This window comes from Anser anser, assembly GCF_964211835.1.
Source record: "Anser anser genome assembly, chromosome: 3".
In the NCBI taxonomy this organism is placed as follows: domain Eukaryota; kingdom Metazoa; phylum Chordata; class Aves; order Anseriformes; family Anatidae; genus Anser; species Anser anser.
This window is the reverse complement of record NC_139722.1, coordinates 120,345,085-120,369,188: the sequence shown is the minus strand read 5'-3', so window position 1 is coordinate 120,369,188 and position 24,104 is coordinate 120,345,085. Positions and strand designations below refer to the sequence as shown.

Genomic DNA, 24,104 nt, shown 5'->3' with positions numbered 1-24,104 from the left:
GGTGCAAACAACACGTGGCTAAAGAAAATGCAAGGAAATAGCACCATACATTTGTCCCCTCGTTAGACACTTCCCAAGGCATCTGGCATTGGCTGCTGAAACACGATGCTGAACTAACCACATCTCTCATCTGACCATTTTCTTACACCATAGCACTGATGTTTCTTCCTTTCCTCAAGGAAATTAACAGTTAACTTTTACAATATGAGTCAGACAATTCAGCTCAATCAAAAACTATCCTCACCTTGGTTTTGTGTTTAGCTGACAGAATGCAAAGGGACATTTAACACAATCGTGCACTGACTGATTCGTAACACAATGAAACGCTATTAAAAAAGATGACATTTGTTTGAAGTTATACCCAAGTATGGCTAACTTTTTGTCCAGTAATGCATATGCACTCCTGTATCAAGCTCTTATCTTGACAGCTTTGCTTTCTATGTAACAGGATGGAAGAGGAAAGGAGGGAAGAGCTTTTATTACACGACTGCATGAACCCACACAACACCCACATCCACAAAACCACGTGCAATTCGGCTTTCATGTCAGCAAAAGCATTGCTGAACTGAAAGTGCAGAGAAGGACCAGAAGAAGTCCATATCCTGCAGAGCGGAAAAGAGATTACCAAGGAAGCTGGAGAAAGCAAACTGATTCAGTGCTTACTGTTTTCCATAAGATAACTAGGAAGGATTCAAATAAATCCAAAAGATTTAAAAGGCAAAAAAGCATCCCCTCCACCATATGCAATACTCTTCTACAAATTTAATAGTGAAGAGTTATAGAAGGTCAAACAGCAGCTGGACAAATCCATATCTGCAGATCCACCTGAAGACATCAAGCACAAGGGTGCTGCTGTTAGATTAAGAAACCCATAGCTACAGGTTGACGGAAGTTAAAACAGTATCCCTGAAAAGCATTTCCATCTGCTTTCTCAGCTCCTGCAGTCTCCTGTTGGCATCCTTAGCTGGCCAGCAGATGCTGGGCTAATGCAAACCTTTGATATGATCCAGCAGTGGCACACTCACATTTTTAATCCAAGGTGGACGAGGAAGAAGAGGGTCCCGACCAATACAATAAACAATGTTCATCTCATCTGATATCACACAGTGGTTTTGTTTGCAAGGATGTTTCCAAGCATGCCAAGTAGCGTGTATTAAATAACCATGAGCTATTTGCTCTTATTTCTTTTAAACAAATTCCTCAAATTGCAGTTCAACCACTTGTGCACAGAAATACTCTGCACAGTATTTCTACCTGTTATATCTCAAGGGTGCCAAGTTTGATTTTAAAAAGCATTAGCTATAAACAGACTGCACTAACTTATCCTGAAGAGCTTTGTCAAGAAAAGTTTGCCAAGCAAAGCCCACCTGCTGTATCCTCATGCACAAATCTGGTGCCTTGTCTTCTCTCCATTCACCACTGGCATTTTCCATCTTCCATGCTCCTTCATTAAGAAATTGGTTTCCCTTTTTAGCTTCTTCACCTAGGTCACATTCTTTGGACCTTCAACCATGCTCACGATGTCTCTGAGCTCTTTCTATCCACATCTTTCTCCAAACATGAAGTACACCAGCTCAGGTCCTAATGCCAGAACGGAGCAAATAGGCAGTCCTATCTCTCTGCTTTGCTTGCAGCTCCCTCCAGCTTGCACCAAAGGACAAGGACAATCCCAGCACCCAGGTGTACCTTACATGTATGCAGAAAAAGCCGTATCAGATTTAGCGAAGAAGAACCATGCTTTGAACCAAAGCGAGCAGTACTTCAGAGCTTGGAAGAAAAAGGACTTTCCGAACAGCTCACTAGAGGGAGCCCCCATCAAAGGCACGAGCACGCTGGGATGACAATGTAGAAGCACACCACAGACCTAACACCACCGCGAAACCAACCCAAACCAAGTCCCTGCTAAAATACCCGGAGTGTCTGCAAAACTTCCATCAAGAGTTTGTTAAGAATTTCAGAAGGTACGTTAACCCCTCTGATCAGAAAACCACCTTTTTCCTCCACTAAATTATCACCTTCAGCATAGACAGGAATACTTCAACAAAGCCTGCTTTTTTTTTTTTTGCCTCCTTTTAAAAAAAATGGTATTCTTCACCTGGTCTTTTGTCTTCTCATGTATTCCCTCCCCACCCTTGTCTCAAAGAAGTAATCAAGATTTAGATTCAAATTCAAAAGGATATCACAGGTAACCCGTGTTGACTAACACCTGATCTGCAATTTAGCAGAACAGGATTTTGACTTTTAGTACGCTTTAAAGCATCTTAATTTTTGAAACCGTCTCAGACATCCAGTTACAGGAATCCCTGCAGTAATACCAAAGGGCTTGCAACCAAAGGGAGGAGAAAAACCTGCAGCTAGAAGAGCTTCTGTTAAAAACACATTGTAATTTTTCAGCTCTGATAATGAAAGAGAGTACACACATGGTAGTAAAAAATAGTTATTAAAGACCCAGAGTGTAAAGCAATACCTTTAGCAAAGAAAGCTCATGGCATTCCTTGAGCAAAAGCAGATAGGAGAAGAAATCAAAGAAGGAACAAATGAAAAGGATTTACTGCGGCTAGTCTCAAAAGCCTGCAGTGTTAAAATTAAATTTTGTTTAACAAATCCTATTTCTCAGTGTTTCCCTCTAGTTCATAAAAATAAGAGCAACAGACTGAACTGCAAGCAACAAAGCTGAAAATGGGTGAGTTTCATCATTTATAAACAGCTATAGAATTCACTGCTGAAGGAAATAAATTATTTCCGAGAAAACAAGAAAAATCTCTGCTATCTCTTCCCTGCCACAACAGCTACTTATGGAAACACCATATCCCCAAAATGCTTTCTCCCACAGCAATCTGTAACAGGATCCGTGAGCAGTGCTGGGTAAAGGCCCTGAGCAAGGGACGCGAGTCCCAACATTGACCCCAGGCAAAGGCCAACACTTCCCCTCCCAGGAAAACCCAACAGGAGGCTGGATTAGGACACTGCTCCACTTTTCTTCGCATGGGCTGCTGAAGAAACAAAGGAGTAGAGCAAGTTTTAGTGTCTAACCACCAGAAACGGTGCAGCAACCATCCTACTAAATATTCAGCATGTGGTCCTCAATGCTTCCAACCCCTCCTCCCCATGCTTTGTTTTACAAATGTCTTGTACAGATTAAAAATGACAAACTATCAGCAATTACTAACCCCACAGCTTTCCATTCCATTTGTTTCTGCATACGCTTACAGAGCTTTAGGAAAGCCAGATTGTAAGATCTGTTACATTACGTGCCTGCCTTCACTCTTACTAACAGTGGATGATTGTACAGGACAGGCAATTGCTTATTTAAATCAAGATAAGCATTATTTCCACGTGTTTCACCATCACAGGAAAGCATTCACAGATGCAGTACTTGAGTTTTGTAGCGCAGATTCACTCTGCCACTTCTTGGACTTGAACACAAACAGAACCTGGGCACAGGGAAGAAACAGCTGCTGTAGACAAATCGGTTTCCACCTAGCCAAAAACACAGCACAACGTGCAAGTTAAACGCACTCGATGATGAACACCAACACCTTCTCTGATGGTACTCTGCCAATACACTGTTTCAGCTAATTACAGAGTGGCATAATTGGATTAGCCAGAAATCGTAGCCAAGTATGAAGCCAGTGGGGCACACAGACACCACAAAACACAGAATGGATGAGGTTGGATGGGACCTCTAGAGACGTCCAGCCCAGCACCACCCACTCAAAGCAGGGCCACCCACAGCAGGCTGCCCAGGAGCCTGGCCAGTTGGATTCTGAATATCTCCGAGGATGGTGACTCATGGAGACTCATCACCAACCTGTGCAACCTGCTCCAGGGTTCAAACGTTCATAAGAAGCAAGTGCTTTCTTATTTTCAGAGAATTTTCTCTTTCAAGTAGTGCCCATGGCTTACTGTCCTGTCACGGCACACTTCTGAGAAGGTCAGAGCTGCCTTCTGTCCCTTTTACACCCTCTTGTCATATGTTTAGAAACATAAGATCCCATCTGGGGCTTCTCTTCTACAAGGAAATGCTGGGAGAGCTGGGGTCTAGGCTGGAGAAGATATGCTCCAGTCCTTTAATCCCCTCTGTGACCCACCTAGAGTACCAACCAGCTTTGCAGTGTTCCCAGACACGTGGAGGTTGAACTTGCCCCAGCTTCCAGGCATCTCCCGCTGAGGGTTTTCTGGAGCTATCAAATACCCCCAGCTAAGGAAGTGAACATCACCTGGGTATCTGCTGGCTAACCATGCAGCCCACAACCAATGAACCACACCTCAAGTGCTCTGAACAACATCCCTCTGAAGGCGTACTGCAAAAAGCCCCAAAGTAACTCCTCTGATCCATGTTAATACACATCTATCAGCAGCCCACGAACAGATTGGTAATTAAGAGCCTCTACTTTTCAGCCATATTATGGAACTGGAAGCCACTGAAGGCTGTCAAACATTAGAGATGGAGAGTGGTATACCATGAGAATCGACTAAGAAATCGACGCTCCTAACAATCCATGCAATGCTCATGCACAATGCATTTATTCTGGTGTTACAAAGGTCTTGGGTAGTTCTTGTGGCATTACGTTCCTGCATTTCCTCAGTCTACCTTACACAGCTTTGTATACCCCCCAAAAACAAGATAGAGGCAAAACTAGCCTGTTAAGTCTGTGAGAAGAGTAAGGTGAAAGAACAGAGAGGCTGGACCTTTTCATGAAGTTTCTGGGAAACCACGAAAGACTTTGTATGCAATGCAGAAATACCAAAGAACGACGTTTGAGAAAGCAGTGGTAACAGGGAGAACAAGAAAAGGAATACATACTCAGCCCGCATTTGTGATACGATCTGGTCTGCAGGGACACACAGCTGTCAATTCATAAATCAAAGTCTCCTCACCTCAGTGGCATGCACAGTGGCAGAGCAAAGACACTACCTAAGTAGGCTGAGGCCCTAGGGTATTTTTGTGTTTACTTGGAGAGTCAGCATCCAGCTGCTATGCTTGCTTCTCTACCTTGAGATTTCACTATTTAGGGGCCATAGGCATGGCTGCTGCTTTAGCCGAAACCCAGGAGGAGCTGTGCTTTGCATATTTAAAGAAACTCACTCAGTAACTATTATCTTGTGTTTTTTTGTTGTTTTTTTTTGTTTGTTTGTTTTTTCTCCTTAATGTGAGGCTTCAGAGGGATTTGAGGCTTTGTGACAATATATTGGAATAACAATGTTGTTAGACAGCATATTTACTAAGTTCTTGCCCAAGCCTGATTATTCGGTACCTGGATCTGAGGGATACCAAAAACTTAGGTATACAGATCCTTCAGACCAACTCTCACTACTGTTTTGTAAGAAGTACATTAAACAGTCACCTGGGGCTACACGGAGACACGAACTACACCGCAACACTTCCAACCCAATCCCTACTTGATTGCCTCTACTTCAGAGAACTTGTAATTAACAATGAGAACTCAAAGAGAAAGAGAAAAACATGCACTTTTTCCAACTACTATTTATGGCATCAGAGAAATACGTTCATACTGTTTTAAATAAAGCTGAAAGACTATGGGTGATGCTACCTCACTAGACTCCTTCAAAGACAAACCAGATCACCTTAACTGCAAGATCCATGTCTTGATAATATCTCAGCATTCATACCACTATTACTGGTATGCCCAAATCAGTCCAGTACTTCCCAAGATAACCTTCACCCAAAACTTACACTACCACAGTATTTCTCCTTTCAACTTCAGAAATTGACTGGAAAAAAAAAGCAATGTGCGACCAGGTGTTAGGTTTTCGGCAGCATTTATTTTATCCACCTAGAAGTATAAACTCATTTTAGTAGGTGTACACAACACATGCAGCATCAAGCAGAATTAGAATAAGCTTACAGTGTGCAAACAAATTCATTATTTTTTTAAGCAGACAATTTTTACTCTACATTCTCTGTCATATAAATTTCCTACACCATTGCTAAGCAACCGTTTCTCTAGTTCAGCATTACACCTTCTGTAGTACTTACTGTGGAGCCTGGAAATAAGAAGTTACTACCAGCAAGCTAAGTAACTCCTGCACAACTGCCTGCAAACATTTCACACAATCGGCATTCAGGAACATCTCTGCATGAGATATACTGACAACACTGCTTAGAGATGGGAGAGGTACTTCAGTTTTCTAGTATCGGGGTACAGATAGGTACATTTTTATCCAAGTGCAAAAAAAGTCTTCTGCATGAGGACATTAGGCTTGGGTCATGCTTACCTTGAAACATCCCCCCACCTGAAGGGAAAGAAAAAAAAGTAATTCACTATCCTAAGAAACAATATAACTTCAAACAGCAAGGTACAGAAGTAAGCCTTGTAAGTGTTTCAAGAGGACTCTTCCAATACCCACTAGTACTGAGAATCATAGTTGCTTACTGTAAGGTCTTTAAAAACAGGATGCAATACCAACTCAATAACAGTTAGGAGGGATATTTAGTTCCATCTTATTCTGCAAATCTACATAAAATAAAATAAATTCTAAAAGGGGGGAAAAAGACACACCAGACCTTAAAGCACTAAAACATTGTAGCATAAGTCCTTGAAGGCATAAGTCCCTGAGCACCACCTTATTTTGTCTGTATTTAGTTACCCATGACACACTTAAACTTAGAACTCTGTTGGCAAAAAAGAGGGGAAAAAAAAGATAACCTCTACTTCTTCAAACATAACTGATCCATACCCTCAGTGGCAGTTATCACTAGGTCTGGGGTTTTCTTTCATTTAATTGAGATTCATCAACTATTCCCACAAAAATATAGCAATGCAACACACACTATGTTTATCTGAGAACTGAACCCTACAGTGTCTTTTTCTAAGCAATTCCTTGTTCACAAAGGATGACACTAAGCATACAGAAATCAGAAATCAATCCAACAGGCTGAACTTGAACTAAAAGTTTTTTAGTTGCTGCACAAATATGATAGGCAACTTATAACACCTTTATAGACTAACCATTAGTATAAAGAAGAGTATCCAAATGGCCCATATTCACATAAAAAAAGACTCTATGAGAAGTGCCAGGGGCAGGTAAGTGTTGTAAAGGAAAACAAATGTGCAAACAGTTCTGCCCTTTCTTCAGATCTGCATTATGGATGGACTCAGTCTTTTGGAGAGGTTCCTCGTGGTAAACTATACAACAGTCTTTACTAACTCAGTGCTTGATCATAGACTCCTCAAGATGCTACTCCTGCAAAGATACATGCAGAGAACTACTTCAACTTGGGGAAATAAATGTGTTGGCTGTATCAACATGAGGCTGAGAGGTTCAGTTTTGGAAGATGTGAGTTCTACAGCATCCTGTCCACAAGAAGAACTGGGAACTTGGGTGAAGGGCCTTGGTCACACACACTGTTATGTGCCCATTTAACACAAAACAGCTGCAAACCTCAGTACCTTTGCTGTGCACAAACATGATGCTCACACCCCCTCCTCCAGTTATATAAGAAATACCTTATATAAATTAATATTTTAATATTAATATCGCACAAAATTATAATTTAGGTGCTTTTAAGACTGTGCAAAATAAAAGCTTAAATATAAACCGGATTGTTCAAGCCTACTCTCTAGCAAAGAAAAGCATTTTCTGCACCTTGTAGCAAACGTGTATGCAGACCTTTCTGCAGGGCTGATGAATTCTGTGCCAGCTGGATTTTCTGGTGGCCCATCAGCTAGACGCCACCTCACAGAGGAAGCCTCGTACCACGTCATGTAGGAAGTACCACAACAACTTACTCAAAGGTTAGTTGTCTGTTATAGGCATTTCTCTGCAGTGAGCAAGTTGGCTCTACTGAACTGAGCAGTTCGGCTCTAGTGAACCAGAAAAGGGAAATCAAGCTTATCTGGTTTCCAGTGATTAGCTTTTTAACACACATGTAATCGTGTGTTTAATTGTGCGTGAAGCAAACGCAGCTATGCATGAAAGTTGGCTACTTTTCTACTATTCAGAGAGCTCAATGAGCTTAAACTATCGGTGACACCACTACCTTATCAAGGGAGTTTAACCACCACAAAGATACGGATGTGCTTTTGGACTTGCTGTGAGCCTCCCACGTCTGGAGAGCAGCAGCTGGCAGGCCTAGCCTGCGTAATCACTAATTGTTGTTCGCCCCAGGCAGCAAGTCCTACTCGAGGCAGTAGTTCAGCATCTTTATAGATGTCTGTCACAACTAAGCTGCAGTGAGGCAAGGCAAGCAACGCCACCTTTCTTCTTCAGTAAAAAGAAGGTCCCAGTTTTCTGCAGGTGGACATCAGTCTGTATTTTAAGTGAAGGTTATCTGAAAGTCGTGTAACCAGTCAACACAGCACCAGATCCACAATAGTCAGCCCTGACAAGGGTACAATTTAACAGCTTGATCTTGGCCTCAAGCTAGTCAGAGACACATGGTTTTTAGTCAGGCTGGCACATCAGCTCACATCTGTCTGCAAAAGACTGTGAGCACATATGCTACCATCTATCATAAGTCATAGATTAAGGTTTTAGCCAAACTACCATACTGAGCAAAACTAGATGACTTGCTGAAACTGTCTTCATAGAACAAGAAATTAATTTGGAGATCTGATCTTGCAAAAGGGAGTTCATCCATTACACAAAAAAAAAAAATCCATCAGGAAAAAAAACAGATACATAAACAGAAATTACTGGAAATGGAGACCTTTTCCATCCACATACATCAAACAGCTACCTCATTCAAAAAGTTACTATTCTTCTTTCCCCTTGAAGTCTTGAATTTGAGACAAGTCAGCCACATAAAAACTCCGGGGTGGAACCTGGAAAACGCCACACTTAGAGCCATTTCCGAGGAACACCACATACCAGCTTACACACAGCATCACTGCTGATAAAGCCATCCTTCCCTGCAACCCGAGCAGGCCTACCTGCTGACAATGCATGGCATCATCTGGGCTTTGGCTCCAGCTAGTACTTCCTTAGGGACCTCCGTACTCAACTTCAGTACCCAGTGATATTTAGTAGCTACAAGAAAGGATTGGTTCTCCTACTGCATGGAACAAAGGTTTGCAAATTATTAATCTGGTCAAGATTCAAGTTAGGAGCACTTAAACATTAGGTATGTTTTTCACCTGGCAAAGACATCTTTAACTTGGCTTTGTGTCTCCACTACTAGGACTCTTAAAAGCACACTGATAGCTTGCGGAGCTTCGATAAGGATTCTAATTTATTGCTGCTAGCAGCATCCTTTCCTATAGTTAACTGTGGTTAGTCACACGGAAATACAAGGGGTTCTCAACTGCATAGAAAAGGGCCTTAAAATGACAACTTCATCAAGGACAGGTACAGCTTAATGCTAAGTGGATGTTAACTTGATAAAAAAAATAAATCACAGAACCAGAGCTTACAAAGAAGTCATCATCTTAATCAAAGACAAGTGACTTATCTTGTTATAGAGAGAAAATTAGCCACACTGGATTATATGTTCTTTATTTTTATACATATAAACAGTGCTGAATTCTTGCTTTTTAATAACCACCTCACTGAAAGCAAGATTTTTCTTTGGAGGAGAACTGTAAAATAAACGTCATTTCTCTGACAAGAAGCCCATCCTGTAAGGTTATATACATGCTGCTCACCAAGAAGTTACAAGGTCAATCAAATACACATTGGTTCTTTTTATTCACCAGCTCCCCCCCCCCACCCGCCAAACACACCACTTGAATTATCTAATAATGTCAGGGTTATCACCAACTAAATAAAACCAAACCAACTCCAAAAGATAACTATTTCTCAGCTTACTCTCAAATGAACTTGCTCCCAGAGATACTTTCCCATCTCCATGCACTGCAAAGTTGTCTTTGGAAAAGAATACCTGAGGTGTACATTTAGAAGTGCTAATCCGATATATGAAACATTAAAAAAATAAAAACTAACAAAAAAACAAACTCAGTGCTGTAAGTGAAGTTGAAATTCACATTCAAGACCACAACAGAAGATCCTGAACTGCAGCATGCAAGGTATTCCAGTTTTGTACACTAACTTAGCTGAAAAGTTCTTGTGCTACTAACTTAACTAAACACTGCCAACAGCAAAAGCACAATTTTCATTGACTGACAGACAGCAAGCATCATGCAGAGCTGAATGTCTCAATTTTCTTTATCCTTGTCACTCAGGTAGAAATCTGTTTTAAAGACAGTTGTTCAAGTCACTAAAAGGAAGAAGATAATGCAAGCTGATGGACTTCTTTTGTTGGTAGTATGTGATCTTGGAAGCGTGGTTTTGCAGAGCTATCACAGACAGAGATCCCCATCACTGGCAAGCAACTTCCGAAAATTTTAATGTTCTTGTAGAACATAATTACTTTTTCTGTACGACCCACTAGAGGTAACAACAGTTTAACAAGACCCTGTTCCTTACTTGTACATTTCTGGCTGATTTTCACCTGTAGCTGGGTAGCAGCTTACTTTCTGAAGTGTTTGTGTTATGTTTTGCTTTTTTCTTTAAAAAAAAAATCGGTAAAAGAACAATCACCACCTTGATTCATGGCTCCTGCAGGAGAGAAACTCACATTATTAACAGGAGAAGCTGTGAAGTAGCCAGTATTATTGGTCGTTAGTTAGCAATCTCAAGAAATTCTGGTCAATACAGCTCAATATTATCATAAACTTTCTTTTTGACATTAAGCAGAGTGGCTTATACAGCTGCTTTGTCTCTATAATCTTGTGTCAACCCAGTGACTATTCAGATATCTACAGATTTCTAGTACAAAGATACTGTTATTAAACCCAAACCTTACTATTATACATAAAACCTTTGGCGTTAAAGTAGATTATCTGAGCACATTCTGAACCATATTATTTTCTAAAAGTAAGAGATTAAGAAAATTCAAAGGCAGCTAGAACATCTACATATTTCAAGACTTGCTAGAACAAGAGACTGCAGACCCTTCATACCATTTAAATAAAAACAACCTAAGTCTCACAAGTTGCTGTATCCTTCCTTTTAAAGGAATCAAAAGTAGTTCTTACTATTAGCAAAGACCTTTAAACCATCACCTTAATTCGCTTTTTTCTTTGCACCAACAAAACCTGAGAACTATGACAGCCCAGCAGGACTATAAAATGCTGGAGTTAAGTTTGAATTCTATTTTTTGACTTACTACATTAATGTCAAACATTTATCTATTACTGATAAACAGATGTCAACAGCAACACAACTCCCCAAACCCTGATTTTTAGAAAAGCTTTCAAAGAAAAGTTTTCTGAAGTCTTTTCCCGAGTTTCCCCGCTGAAACCTAAAGACATCTTCAGGAATAACTGTGTATTCAAGAAAAAGATAGTACTTTTAACTCAAAAAAAAAATCACTAGTTATTCTTCTACATCATTTCTTTATTCACCGAGCATAACAAAACACAAATTACCATTTCTGTACAGGATAAGTGTCTAGCATAAGGTTGTATATAATAAACAGCATTGAAACAGAGGTATAGAAAATCCAGAGCTTCAGAAAAAAGTCCTTTATTTGTATGTTGTTAGGAAGGAATTGTTCTCCAAAGTACGTAACTGAACAGACAAGAAGTGCCTGCCTTCAGTACAGCTGAAGGATGAGGTACGGGATAAAGGATGGATTTCAGTGCAGACATATTACCTCGCCCTGTATGACAGGGTTATTGTAGTACCTGAAGTGGACAGTTCCTCATAATCTCACAGTGGTTAAAACAAAACTTTTCCTCATGAGTAAGTTCTGTAAACATAAACAGATTCTTTCCCTTGCTACCATCTCCTCTGAGACTAAAAAGGACCACTCATAAATAACAGCAGTGCAAGGAGAATGGACAGTATTATGGTACTTGAACTCTGAGGTCCACTTTCACAGCCTGGCAAGTTGCTTGTCAAACCCCAGGGATGCTGACACCATAGACTTCCCAGAAACACACGTGCCTGTGTCAGCTTGCTTCCCTCCGTTCACAGCAGCGGGCACCAAGCTTACGTCCTTCCATTCCACATCACTCCTTGCCCCACTCACAGCAAAAAGCATCAGAAGTATTGGCCAAATTCCATGTCAAAATACAAACCAACTTCAGCTCTTAGGGCACATCAAGACCCACATCCATATAAGATGACTTATAAAATTGCAGGATTTTATTTTAGTTGCAAAGGAGTAGAACTGAGGCTGAACTATTCAAAGCTCCTTTCAACTTCATTTTCACACGTTTTCTGCTATAAAAAAATAAATCACTAAAGACAAAGGAATTGTCAATTGCCATTGAGATTTCCCTAATTTCATTCCCCAGAATCCTTTGTTGTTACACATCCCACACTTGTTAAGACTTCCAGCCTTTTTATAACTCACTTTAAGATCAACTTGCTCAAAGCTTTACAGGTATGGTTTGTAATTTGGTTCTGAATACCACTCCACACCAGAGAGCGGAGGAAGAGCAGGGGAAGAAACTTCCCTCCACAAACTAAGGTATGTTCTCCAAACTTCATGTTAAAGACCAGACAGAGATATGAGAATGGTCAGAGGCTGGTTCCTTCCCAACAGGAAGTTTTTCAATCATTTCAGCTTCAGCAGTTCCAAAGGCTTTAATAATCTCCTGTTAAACTTCCATACAAGAGTGGGTGTCAAACTAATCTCAAAACACCTTCCAGCAAGCCATTCACGTTTAAAAATTGGTACCATAAAGCCTTTGTATTGTTCACAAAATGATTTTCCTAAGTCAGTACAAACATTTGTGTAGTACTGAACGCCTTTTGTTTCCAGCCTGGTGCATCTGTGGGCATTATACCTGGCCCAGAGGCTCTCCCCTTCTCCTACAGCTTCTTACTCCAGCGGAAGATTGATCACACCTGCTTCAGTTTATTTGTTCTTGGTTCCTTTCTTGACTTGTCCTCATCACTCTTTCTGAACAGCTACTCCACACTTTACTAATCAATCTGTCATTTATTCACAGTATACAGTGTTTGAAGTAAATGGTAGAAAGCTTTTTCCACATTCCTCATCAGTTGCTGTCTTGGCTTGTCAAGCGTACAGATTTTTTTTTCCCCTCCTTCAGACCTCTCTAGTTTGTCACTGCAAGAAGAAGTAGCCTTTCATTTGAAGAAAATAGCAGGACTTGGGCAGGGAATTCTCAAGTCATCACAGACTTCAGCACACCTGGAGCTTCATCCCTTCTCATACTCTTGATGCCTTAAGAGCGGAATCAACATTGAAAGGAAACAAAAGTTTGAAACAGATGCGGTAACAGTCACATTAACACAGATTTCTTTTAATTGCACTGATCAGCTGAAATGTGGAATCATTTCCGTACTCTAACCTTCTACAAGGCCACTATTCCACATGGCTTATTTACAATAAATATATCTAAGAAAACAAGAAACTAAGAATATTTTCTCCTGAATGTGCAGTCTAACAAAAGCCTTAAATAGCAGAGAAGTGTTTCTGAACAACTTCTGGCTTCCAGCATTTTTTGCAGAGCACTGGGTACTAGCAGGGATTGCAAGAACATCTACAACAGAACAAATTCACTACTGCCGTGATCCAATACCCACATATTAGACTCTGACATTTTGCTTATGTGAGGTGTAACAGCAATCGCAACATAAATCCACACCTTGTCAGGTTCAGCAGGACATGTAGCAGGAGATTTGCGAATTTCAGCAACTCATACTGAGTTTGAGAGTTGTCAAAATAAAAGCATAGCTCAGGCTAAGAAGGATAAAGAATTTCCCAGTTAAACTACATGACAGACTGCATATTCTCATGTGTCAAAGACCTCCTAAACAAACTTTGGAGATGTCAGGTAATCTTTTGATTTTCATGCAGCCCTTGTTTTCTAGATGGACAAGCTTCTTTACAAGATATCAAAGACCTACTCTAATGGGAGAAAGAGGTCTGTGAGTACTGTTGTAATAAAACTATGTCAGAGTTTAAAAGCTCAGCAACTTCTGATATACATTTTCACTTCAGAAGTCATTAAGGAGGCTTTTAGGAAGAGATGAAAGCATTATCTGCTTATGACATTGGTATCTGCAACTCTGTTAGCCCCTTGAGACTGTAAAGGAAGTACTACAATCTCACATGGAATATCATCATAAAGACCACAGCTAGCCGTGGTCACAAGATCACTCTACACTCTTGTTCACATTAGTCAGTATGAGCCCTTAATGGTAACAGAAGGACCGGAAACCTGGTCCTGTATCTGCAGCAGTAAGAAAACTGCAATAGTGAACACTTCACATTTCATAGTTAGATTGCAAGAATCAAAATTAAGCCAAGTCAAGACACAGAAATAAAGCGAAGGAAATCACACCAAATAATTCCTTCCTCTTCACAGACACGTGAATGAAGGAGAACTAGAAAAAGAATGAGGCACTGTAACAGAATTAAATTCTCATCCACCTAAACCTCAATTACTCGATCTATGTTATTGAATCAGATTCACATTTCTGGACAGTGTTCACTGCATGTATTTGGACAACTCTACTGGCCATCCTGATAATGCCACACACACTAAGAGAAGAAGGGTTCATAGAATCATCGAATATCTCGAGTTGGAAGGGACCCATAAGGATCATCAAGTCCAACTCCTGGCACCGCACAGGTCACCCCAAAAGTTTAGACCATGTGACTAAGTGCCCAGTCCAATCTCTTCTTAAATTCAGACAGGCTTGGTGCAGTGACTACTTCACTGGGGAGCCTGTTCCAGTGTGCAACCACCCTTTCGGTGGGGTTCATCCATGCCAGGCTGGCGCACCCCAGCCCAAGCAAACATGTAGGATCGTGAGTAAGAAATGCCGTTTTCAGCCACCTACAAGAACACCACCATTTCGCCCAGGTTCCCCATACCATGATGCCTGATAAATTTTAAAGACAAAGTGCATTAGGCATGGCTGACCACTGGAATATCTAGAAAATATCTAGAAAGTAAAAACTGAGGCAGAGAATAACTAATTTGCATACCTAAGGCTATCAGTGTTGTTATGACTGTCTGCATGTACTTGCAAAATTTCTGCATGCCAGCAAGGCTTTAAGGTATTTTGGTGTTTTCCACCCCCCACCTCTCTCAATGAAGCACTCCTGCCCCCCCATAGGACTGCCACTGTTACCAACAACAGGGTTTCTAAGCCTTGGCTCTCTTAAAAGTAACTTCAGTCTGAACAAGCAGAACAGTCTCTATTTAAAAAGACTCCCCCATTTTACTTACCATCACTTTCATTCTTACTTTTCATTTCTTCCATCCATGTTGGAATATCTTTCAACGCAACATACTCCCTCGAGTACTCTTTGCGTCTTTCCTCCAAGGTCATCTTCAGCAAACGTTCTGTTTAAGGGAAAGGGAAAAAAAAGTTTTGCAAGCTTTCATATATTCTTGTACATTGGCCAAGTAGTGACCAATTCCATGTCCTTGAAGCAATTAAATACGGTTTGAAAGAAACAAGCATGGGTGATTTGATGAGTTACAAATAATAGGAGCTGAACATAGTGCATTTAAACAACCGCCTGCACCTATTTCTGGATATTCCAGTTCAGCAAAAAAATGCCGCTTCACTGCTCTCTCAGCTGTCCAGATTTCCTTCCCTCATCACTATAGCACCTCGTCTTCCAGTCACTTAAACTCAAGATCAGAGATCCAACAGCAGATTCATTAAGTAGGGAATTGTTATAGAATTTCCAGGCATTACAACGCATTCTTTAGTTTCTGTATTGATAAAATAGAGATAGAATTTAGAATAACAAAAAACACCTCACGAACATCAAAACTGATGAATTTTTTTCTGAAACAAGTTTATGTATGCCAGCAAAGAATGACGGAAAGAATGATACAAAATTAACAGAGTGCCAATATATTACAAAAAGAAGTCAGCAAAAGCCAAATCTTATGTCACTTTCTAGATGGTTGGGGTGATAAAAAATAAAGGCATTTTTGTTTGGTTGATTTGTTCTGCAAACAATGCAACTTCCAGCATGCAAAATCTACTGTCATTTGCTTTAAACACATCCAGTAGCATTTCATTCCGATTTGGGCCAAAATCAGCAGCTACAGAAAATGCTAGACTACCTGTTTGTTACCCAAAGAAAGTACTGCAAGGCCGTAACGTGACTGACGGACTGGTGGAACACAAGCCCAAGCACAAGGAAAGCCCACTGCCCTCCACTGGCTACCCATGTAACTAAAGATCAGCCCAGGACCAGCATGATGGAAGGACCATGCTGGATTTCAAGTGCTGTAAAGCAGAACCCAGGTTTGAATTCAAGAGCTCAGGTTAAGGCTTATAGTTTTGTACTTGAACATCAGTATAACGTGCTTGATTACCCCACTGGAGTACACATAGATGTGTTTTTTTTTCTTCTGAGAAATAGTCACCATGTCTTTTTTTTTTTTTTAAAGACATTCAGCAAAAAGTACAACTGCATGGGTTGTACAATTTTGACAGCTAGTGCCAACTTCACTTTTCTTCAGACTTGGCTATAAATGCAGTGGGTTCTAAGGTGAGGAAAAATCACCCCAGTGGCCTTGACCCAACAGCAGATTCTTGTAGCCGCATCCTCTTCTCCTCCCCTACCCCATCAAGCAGGATGACTTCGCTCAGAAGTCAAATATGCTTTTAACGCTCAGTGTTAGTTTTGTACAAGATGTGTCCTTGCCTAAGGAGTGAAAAGAACACACCATGTCAGGGCTTCCATGAGCTAATCAAGTTTCTGGGTACATTTTACCAGTGGCACTGAACTACTATTACCATACTAATAGATTTTCTTGACACATTAATCAGGAATAAATATTCTTTGATGATCAAAAAGAGTTTAAAAGCTATATGGGCAAGGAAGATCCATATTTTTTGCCTTTGGCATAAAGGACTGGATGGACATGAAAAGAGATGCTAATATTCGTATCAAGTTGAAGGAACAGTAAATGAGTTCAACAAACTGCTACTTAGGTCAAACCTTTCAAGAAAATAGCTTATTTTGCAAAAACCCTATTATAATGTAAGTTTTCTAATTATGTATAGTCAGTAAAGCCTAAAATACCAAAGGTAACTTTTGAGCCCAGACTCTTATCAAAAGATATATATTTTTGATGTTTTTTGTCAATCGAAGAAGAAATTGTACTGTCAAAAATACCACTTCTCTCCCCGTATTTAGGCTTTGTATCTTAGTTGGATACTTACAAATATGAAAGTAAAACTAACGTGATTAGAATCTTCATTATACATTATGGATACACACTTAACTCTACTGCTTCATCTTCAAGCATACAAGATACTTAATGTGCCTGTTAAGAGTACTACAGAAAGACAAACATGAACACGAGACAAAGAGCGCATTTGTGTGCATCAGGCTGGAGGGACCAACTAACACTGAAAGTTTGACTGCCTTTTGCTGACGGAATTTGAGGCAGCTCCCCACCTTCCAAAACACAATTCTAGAGGAAGGGTATATGAAGCTTTGCTCTTCCAAGTCACAAGTGAGACTTTAAAGTGAGTTTAAATTGCACACAGACCTCCCAGAAGATGCTTCCAACATCTTTAGCTGCAAAGACTGTTTTCTGCATGTCACCTGTTGAAGTGCTTTGGAAGCTCACAGGCAGACCCGTCCCATGCCATAAAGACTCCAAAATCAACGCCAGTTCTGCTCCTACTGTTTCACTGGACCACAGGAAAGATCTACCCTGTGAGAAATCGAACTAATCCTCAATTACTAAGAAGTAATTAAGGAAAGCAAGTGGGTTTGAACTCACTATTTAGCAGTTTGCACTTTTTGAGAATAAGAACTTCTTCAAAACATAAAAGGTTCAAAATGATCACTCTCAAAGCTTCAAGGGAAGAGCAGAATCAGCACGAGCAGTCAACTTTGCGGGGAGCTGGAAGTATGCAGGAACAGCAGAGGCAGGCCTGGCATAAAATTTCTTTTCAAGGACAACCTGCATAGGAAGGAAAGAAGTTGTGCTTCTGTAGTTTTGCTCTCTAGTAAAGAGAATGCTCAGTGAGAATAATCACACGGGGCTACAAGCTAAAGACCAGCATCAGCTGTAATGTGCCAGAGTTTCACACACATGTTTGAAAAACCCTGGGCCAACACCACGAATGTAATGCTGGGAAGCAGCTACTGGAGCAGAAGACTGGCAAACGCTGTTCATTCTCACTATGCAGAGTGACACCAAGTGCTGGCTAGCTAGCGCTCAGAAACATGCCTTGCTGGCCAGAATAACTTCAACAGCAGTCACAAGCTTCAGCTTGTGTTCATCAGTGTCACCCTGCTCAACAGATGGTGGTTATCACGGTTCCGGTGGAGACCATCATCCTCACAGCACATGCAGATGAAAGCATGCCCGCACCTCACCTGTTCCAGCCCCTGTGCTCGACCCTCTTCACCCAGGGTTTGAGTCCACATGCCGGGCTATGAACTTGCACAAACAGCACCAAAGCTGGAAGCAACAGAGGAGCAGTGGGAACTCCCACCAGAGCTGACCAGAAGCTTCCCCCACCTACCCCCTGCACAAAAGCAGCATTTCCTTGCAAGGTAACAACAGGCAGCAGGTAGGGCTTCCACAGGCGAAGTCGCTTACAGCTGATCACACACAAGCAACACCTGAGAAGATTTAACTCCGTTTTTTCTGCTCTGGAAGAGAGAAACTTTCAAGTCTGGCAGAAATTTGTTGTCTCACCTAAAGGCACATCTTAACTAAAGGCACATGGCAGGACAGCTCTGAAAGAAACACGAATACACAATGTAACACTGCCTCAGAGGCAGTTTGACGGAAGCAGCTAATCTACACAGCGATCAGCCTGTTTGTGGCTCTCACGTTTTCTCCTTCCAGATGCCTACCTGATTTGTCCACAAAGAGGACGAACGCTATCCTTTGAACCTGTCGTCTGCCTTCTTGATTTGAAATACACATGCACTCACAGGGAACATGGGAGGAAGGAGAGAACTTGTAATAGACCCGCTGGCATGTTTCACTTTTTCCTCCTCTCCCCCTTGTACATTTCTGGGTTATTTGTAAACACACCCGGCAAGGTTTGTTTTCCTGAAGCCTTTTCCAATAGCCGATGTAAATATTTATACTTCTGCTGCCTGAATTTCTGCCTAAAGGTTTACGCTGCTCTCCAGGTGACCAACACAGGGACACCAAGGTCAGCGGGAAGCGCCTGTCCCAGGCTTTTAGGAGCAGGACGGCGGGCTGCAGGAGCTCGGAGGGAGGGGGGCAGGCCCCTTTCCGTGGGGGCCCCCATTTCGCACCGGCGTGCCGGAACCCGCAGGCTCCACACCTGAAAGTAGCCTGGCGGGGCATCGCATTGGGGCTAAAAATCACGAAAAAAAACCACCATTTTCTCCCCCCCCCCGCGAACAGCCAGACGGCACGGATTAAAGCGGGACGGGCACCTTTGGAGCCCGGCCGGCTCCTGCCCTGCCAAAACCCGGGGGGGGTCCCCTCCAGGAGCCCCCCCCGGCGTGAGGGGAGCCCGCAGCGCCCGGGGGGCGGCGGGGGCCGGGTCAGGGCCGCGGACAGGGGCTCGGGGGGCACCCCCCGGCCCGGAGGGGAGGCGGAGGGGGGCGGCGGGGCCCGGCCCGGGGCGGCGGCAGTACCTTTCTCCTCCCGCCAGAGCTTTTTCCGCTTGTTGCCGGGGTACATGGCGCTGTGGCTGGCGGTGGCTTTGAGCTGCAGGTTCCCCAGGCTCACGGGGGGGGGTGGAGGGGACGCCGAGCTGCCCGCTGCCGCCCGCCGCCGCCACCACCACCACCACCACCGCCGTCCAAACGTCGCTCCCCGGCTCCACAGGGTGCCTGGCGGCTGGGGCACGCCTCGCTCCAGCACGACACCCCCGCAGCGCCCGCCCCCCTTCCCGCCGCCCGTTGGCTCCGCCAGCCGCCGCTCAGCAGCCCCCTCCTCCGCCCGCCGCCGCCGCCACCGGACCGGGCACGGCGGGCGAGCCGGCCGGGAGGAGCCTGAAGCCGCGGTGGTAGTGTGGGGATGGGGACGGAGACGGGGACGTGACACCGCGGCCACAGCCCAGGCCCTGTGTGCGGGGGGTGCTTGGTGCGACATTAACGGGCGCAGCGCCGCCGAGGCGCCCCCGGTGCCCCCGGGGAGGGCGCTCGGGGCCCGGCGGCCCGGTGCCGGCCGTCCCGGGGCGGAGCAGCGCCCCCTCTGCTTCCGGGTTGCCGCCGGGCCCGTGCGCTCCGCCGGGCGGCGCTGGGCCGCGTTGCTACGCGACGGCGTCCGGGCTGCGGCCTGCGGGGCCCCGGGGAGCCCGGCCCGGCCCGGCCCGGCCCGGCCCGGCGGGGAGAAATACATACGGGGCTCGTGGGAGTCAGAGCCGGCGGCAGGCACAGGGGAAAAACACCCGTTGGGATACGGGGAAATAAATACTGCGTGTGGTCCGGGCTCTCCGTGCAGTCGTTTCCAAAATTCCCCCTCACCGCCACTGACCCGCACCTTGCACGGGTTCGGTTCCTCTCAGAAACTGCACATCCGTCACCTTAGTCTGTATTTTCTTTCACTTTCTGATCTCACCTAGCTGGTACCTGCCAGGCTTGCTGACAGTGAAGTGTTTAGGTTAATTTTTTTTCCATGTCTGCATAAACACAGAAACTTCTGCAGCCTAAATAAGTAAACATAGGGGAATAAGCAAACATAATAAGGAAACAAATGCGGCCTGCCAGCAGCCCTCCGGATCCTGCTAGCCCACGCTACACCACACGTGGATGCACAGGCCCTAACTCAGGCAAGGGGATGCAACCCTGGGACAAAACAGGCGCTGGCAGGTGCTTCAGAGCTTCACAGAAGGACACACAACAAACTCATCAGTCTGCACCTCATTTGAGCTAAATCACTCTGTCAGGATCACTCTGTCAGGAGCAGGCTTGTCTTTGGTGATAATGTTCTTGTACTTGGCCTGTAACAAAGAGAAGTGAGGCACAACACAGCATTACTAGGGCTTTGTCCTTTTTCAGAACTACATTGAAAAACCATGAACTTTCTGGACACTATTCCTCATCACTCCACCAGCACTTTTTTTTTTTTTTTTAAAGTCAGTAAACTACATATAAAATGCTAAATAAGCATAATAAAAATAAATAAATCAAGTGATCTGACATAAAACAACAAGAAATGATACTGTGAATTTGGAAGCATTGTGTACAAGATACACAAAATTGCCATTCTTAAAAGTGAAAGAGGCAACATCAGATAAAGCACAGGTCTGTTGAGAAACTACCTAGAGATACCGCACTCAGGGAACCATTGGTTAATTGACCTGTATAAGTACCAAGTCTTAATTTTCATGGTTAAGGCAAAATATCAGGAAAGACTGAATTATCCAGTAAAAAGTATGTTCTCAGTTTAACTGAAGGAATTTTTGAAGATTGGTAGAGGAAAAGATTGTTGTTTTTTCTCAGTGTTTTGAGACATTTTCTATCGGTTTATGTCAGGAAGGAGCTAATCCGTCTTTAGCGAAATACTCTCTCTTTACAGAGAACCTCTAACGATGTGCTGTAAAACAAACAGAAAAGTGCAAATGCCCCCTCTCGCTGTGCAGTTTGGCTTAGAACTTAGAATAGGTACAATTTAATTTAAATATTTAAAAAAAAAGAAACAGAAATATTGCTTTTAGAGGTGATATATCTGAAGTATTTTTTAAAAAGGACCAAGCTTTTAAGCTTTATACTTTCTCTTAAATTTTTAAACTTTCCTTTTTAAAGAAGCATAAAGCAAAATTCTGTAAGAAGACCCGATTCTAGCTTCACTAGTCACAGAGTTAACTACTAGTTAACTTACTTACTAGTTACCTGCGTTTTTGTTAAGTTCTCCTTTCTGATGAACCAACAGCATCTGCACTGTTGCTGTTAATCTTAAGTAACGGTGCAGTTCCTCACAGCAGAATCCTTTGTCTTATCACACTTACTGATGCGAGGGAACACTCAGAGTTTGCCTTTTAACCAGTTCAAATCAGAATAAGCCTCCTCTTCGCAAAGCATATTTCAATATTCAGATTAGATCAGCTCCTAAGGGTGCATTACTATATCTTTACGTGATTTCTTCATTTTGGCCAGGTGGTATGCTATGGTAGCCCAAGCATGGTTTTCTCGACTTGATAATGAAAATGAGAGAAAAGCCAACAGATAAAGCGGCATAAAAGAGACCTTAGTTTAAATCATGTGTGTGTACATGGTGTACAGTAGATATTTGAACCCATATCCTAGATCACTGCCATATTTACCAAGCTACTGAATATTCTAAAGTCCTGTGGGATCTGTTCCACATTTTATAAATCAACGTTTATTGGACCAGAAGGGGAGAGAGAGAAAACTCTTCTCATCCAGGGCATTTGCATGCATTCTTCAGTTGCATTTGTAAAAGCAGCTAGAACAGCCATCATTTTGGAAAATATATAAAGAAAATATATATCTTTATAAAAGGGAAAAAAAAATAGAAGAACAAGCCTGATATTTGTGCCAGCACCAAAATGGAAGACCAGATGGTGGTGGGTATGCTCTGCTCCTGTACTTGGCCTAGGTCTTGTTCAGGCTTGGGAGCCACAGTAGGCCTCAGCGTGATCGCTCCTTGAACTGGACAGCTCGTTAACAATGAGCAGGCAGCGCTCATTACCATGAAATATCTCATGGGAAGTAATGAATCAAATCAAGAGTCCAGAAAACAACCTGATAAGGAATCTGAGCTTGACTACAAGTCAATCACTTTATCTAATAAAGATGGCGCCTCATCTCTTTCTTCTCTGTAATCAAAGGAAAAGTCATCTCGACACCGTTCCTCTGTTATCTACAGATCGTGGCAAAGCCTGACGCTGCCTCGCTCCCCTTGACACCTGTGGTTTATGCAAGACAGGCACTGGACAGTCAGGCCTCCCCTCTGCGCGAACCTGGTCCCTGTGGTGTGACTCATTGACAAGGACGCATTGAAGTACTAAAGAGGGGGACTGTGCAACCTGATTCCCAAACAAATTGGCAAAACACTTGAGTCCTGGAAAATTACTGACCAAAACACTATGACCTTGTAATCCTATAAACAGTGATTCCAAGCAAGAACTCTTTGAGTGGCTTTGCCCTTGATCACCCCTCTGTGCTGGGATGTCTCTCAGGGTACTCCTGCGAGAAAGCACATCGCAGGGCTGACGCCTTCAGGAACAAGTTCATCCATGGACAAATGCCAACAAGGTAAGTAATTCACTCTAAGGGGGGATTTGGGAAGCACACGACTGGATTTAGAAACCCCCCAGGAACCTGCAGCAAGCCTTGGGTGAACCTTGCCATTCACAAATCTTTAACTAAATTGCTCTTTCTATTGTAGCAAGTTCTTTAGATCATTGCGTTAATGACTAATACCTACATACAGATTAAGTACAGTTAAAATCATATAATCTTGTTATTTGCTATAAAGTCATATAATAAAAACCTTAATTGCTGCTACATTAGAGTTGTGTAAGATATAACTCCATGATAGATAAAAGACAGGAGTAAAACTTCAACTTAAAAATAGAAGTGTTTAGATTTTCCAATTCTGGTAAGAAAAATCTTATTTTATTTTACTTTTTTTTTTGTTTCTTCTCAGTTGCTGTTGGTACAATTGGTTCCACTGGAGCAAGAAGAAATTCTGTCACTGACTTCAGTGTGAGCATGATTTGGTGTTCAGTTCTTATAGTGTTGATTCTGGATTCCAAAGATCACTGATCCTCCAGGTCAAGTGAAATTTTAAGTCATTTACCAGCTATCTCAGGCTAGGTCTTCCCTGCTGTTCCTGAATAGGAACAAAATGTTCAGCTTTGTAGATATGAAACATGAATAGTTCTTCCACAGCTGCCTGCAAGCATGCAATTCCCACAGCCAGAGCTAGAATAATATATGGGAAATGGGCTATTAGAAATGCAGTTTGGGGAGCACACCTAATTTCTTTATAAAGAAGGATGTTTTTCCTTGGTTGAGTACATGTAACGTTTGCCATGGGTGAATTTTAAAGGAAAAAAGGCACAAATATATCAGACTTTCTGTCTGACAAGTTTGTGGCTCTCAGTCAGCAGAGGGAAGAAAATATCCACATGACAAGAATAATAATCCTGCTCCCTGGATGCTGGCAGCAGTCTAACACACTGCAACGAAATCTAAGGAAAGCAGG

At 42.6% G+C, this 24,104-nt stretch overlaps 1 protein-coding gene and 1 long non-coding RNA gene across 10 annotated transcripts in view; one reads left to right on the top strand and one right to left on the bottom strand.

Annotated features, from left to right (window-relative positions):
* Nucleotides 1-20,093, bottom strand: part of MACROD2 (mono-ADP ribosylhydrolase 2) — an 859,998-nt gene extending 839,905 nt beyond the window's left edge. For 2 of the 9 annotated variants that reach the window (XM_083829146.1, XM_083829144.1), the window contains exons 1-2: nt 19,562-20,087; nt 15,180-15,296 (exon numbers count right to left, since the gene is read on the bottom strand). In XM_083829146.1, the coding sequence (XP_083685272.1) occupies nt 15,180-15,296; nt 19,562-20,021 (577 nt within the window). In that variant the 5' untranslated portion in view covers nt 20,022-20,087. Of the gene's footprint in view, nt 1-15,179; nt 15,297-19,561 lie in introns of all 9 variants that reach the window. The other 7 variants (XM_083829145.1, XM_083829143.1, XM_083829142.1 and 4 more) reach the window with 6 other exon arrangements.
* LOC310896644 lies at nt 19,843-23,655 on the top strand. Its single transcript, XR_014581707.1, has 3 exons — nt 19,843-19,935; nt 22,761-23,149; nt 23,544-23,655. It is a non-coding gene; the product is annotated as an uncharacterized lncRNA (long non-coding RNA).
* The last annotated feature ends 449 nt before the right edge of the window (nt 23,656-24,104 follow it).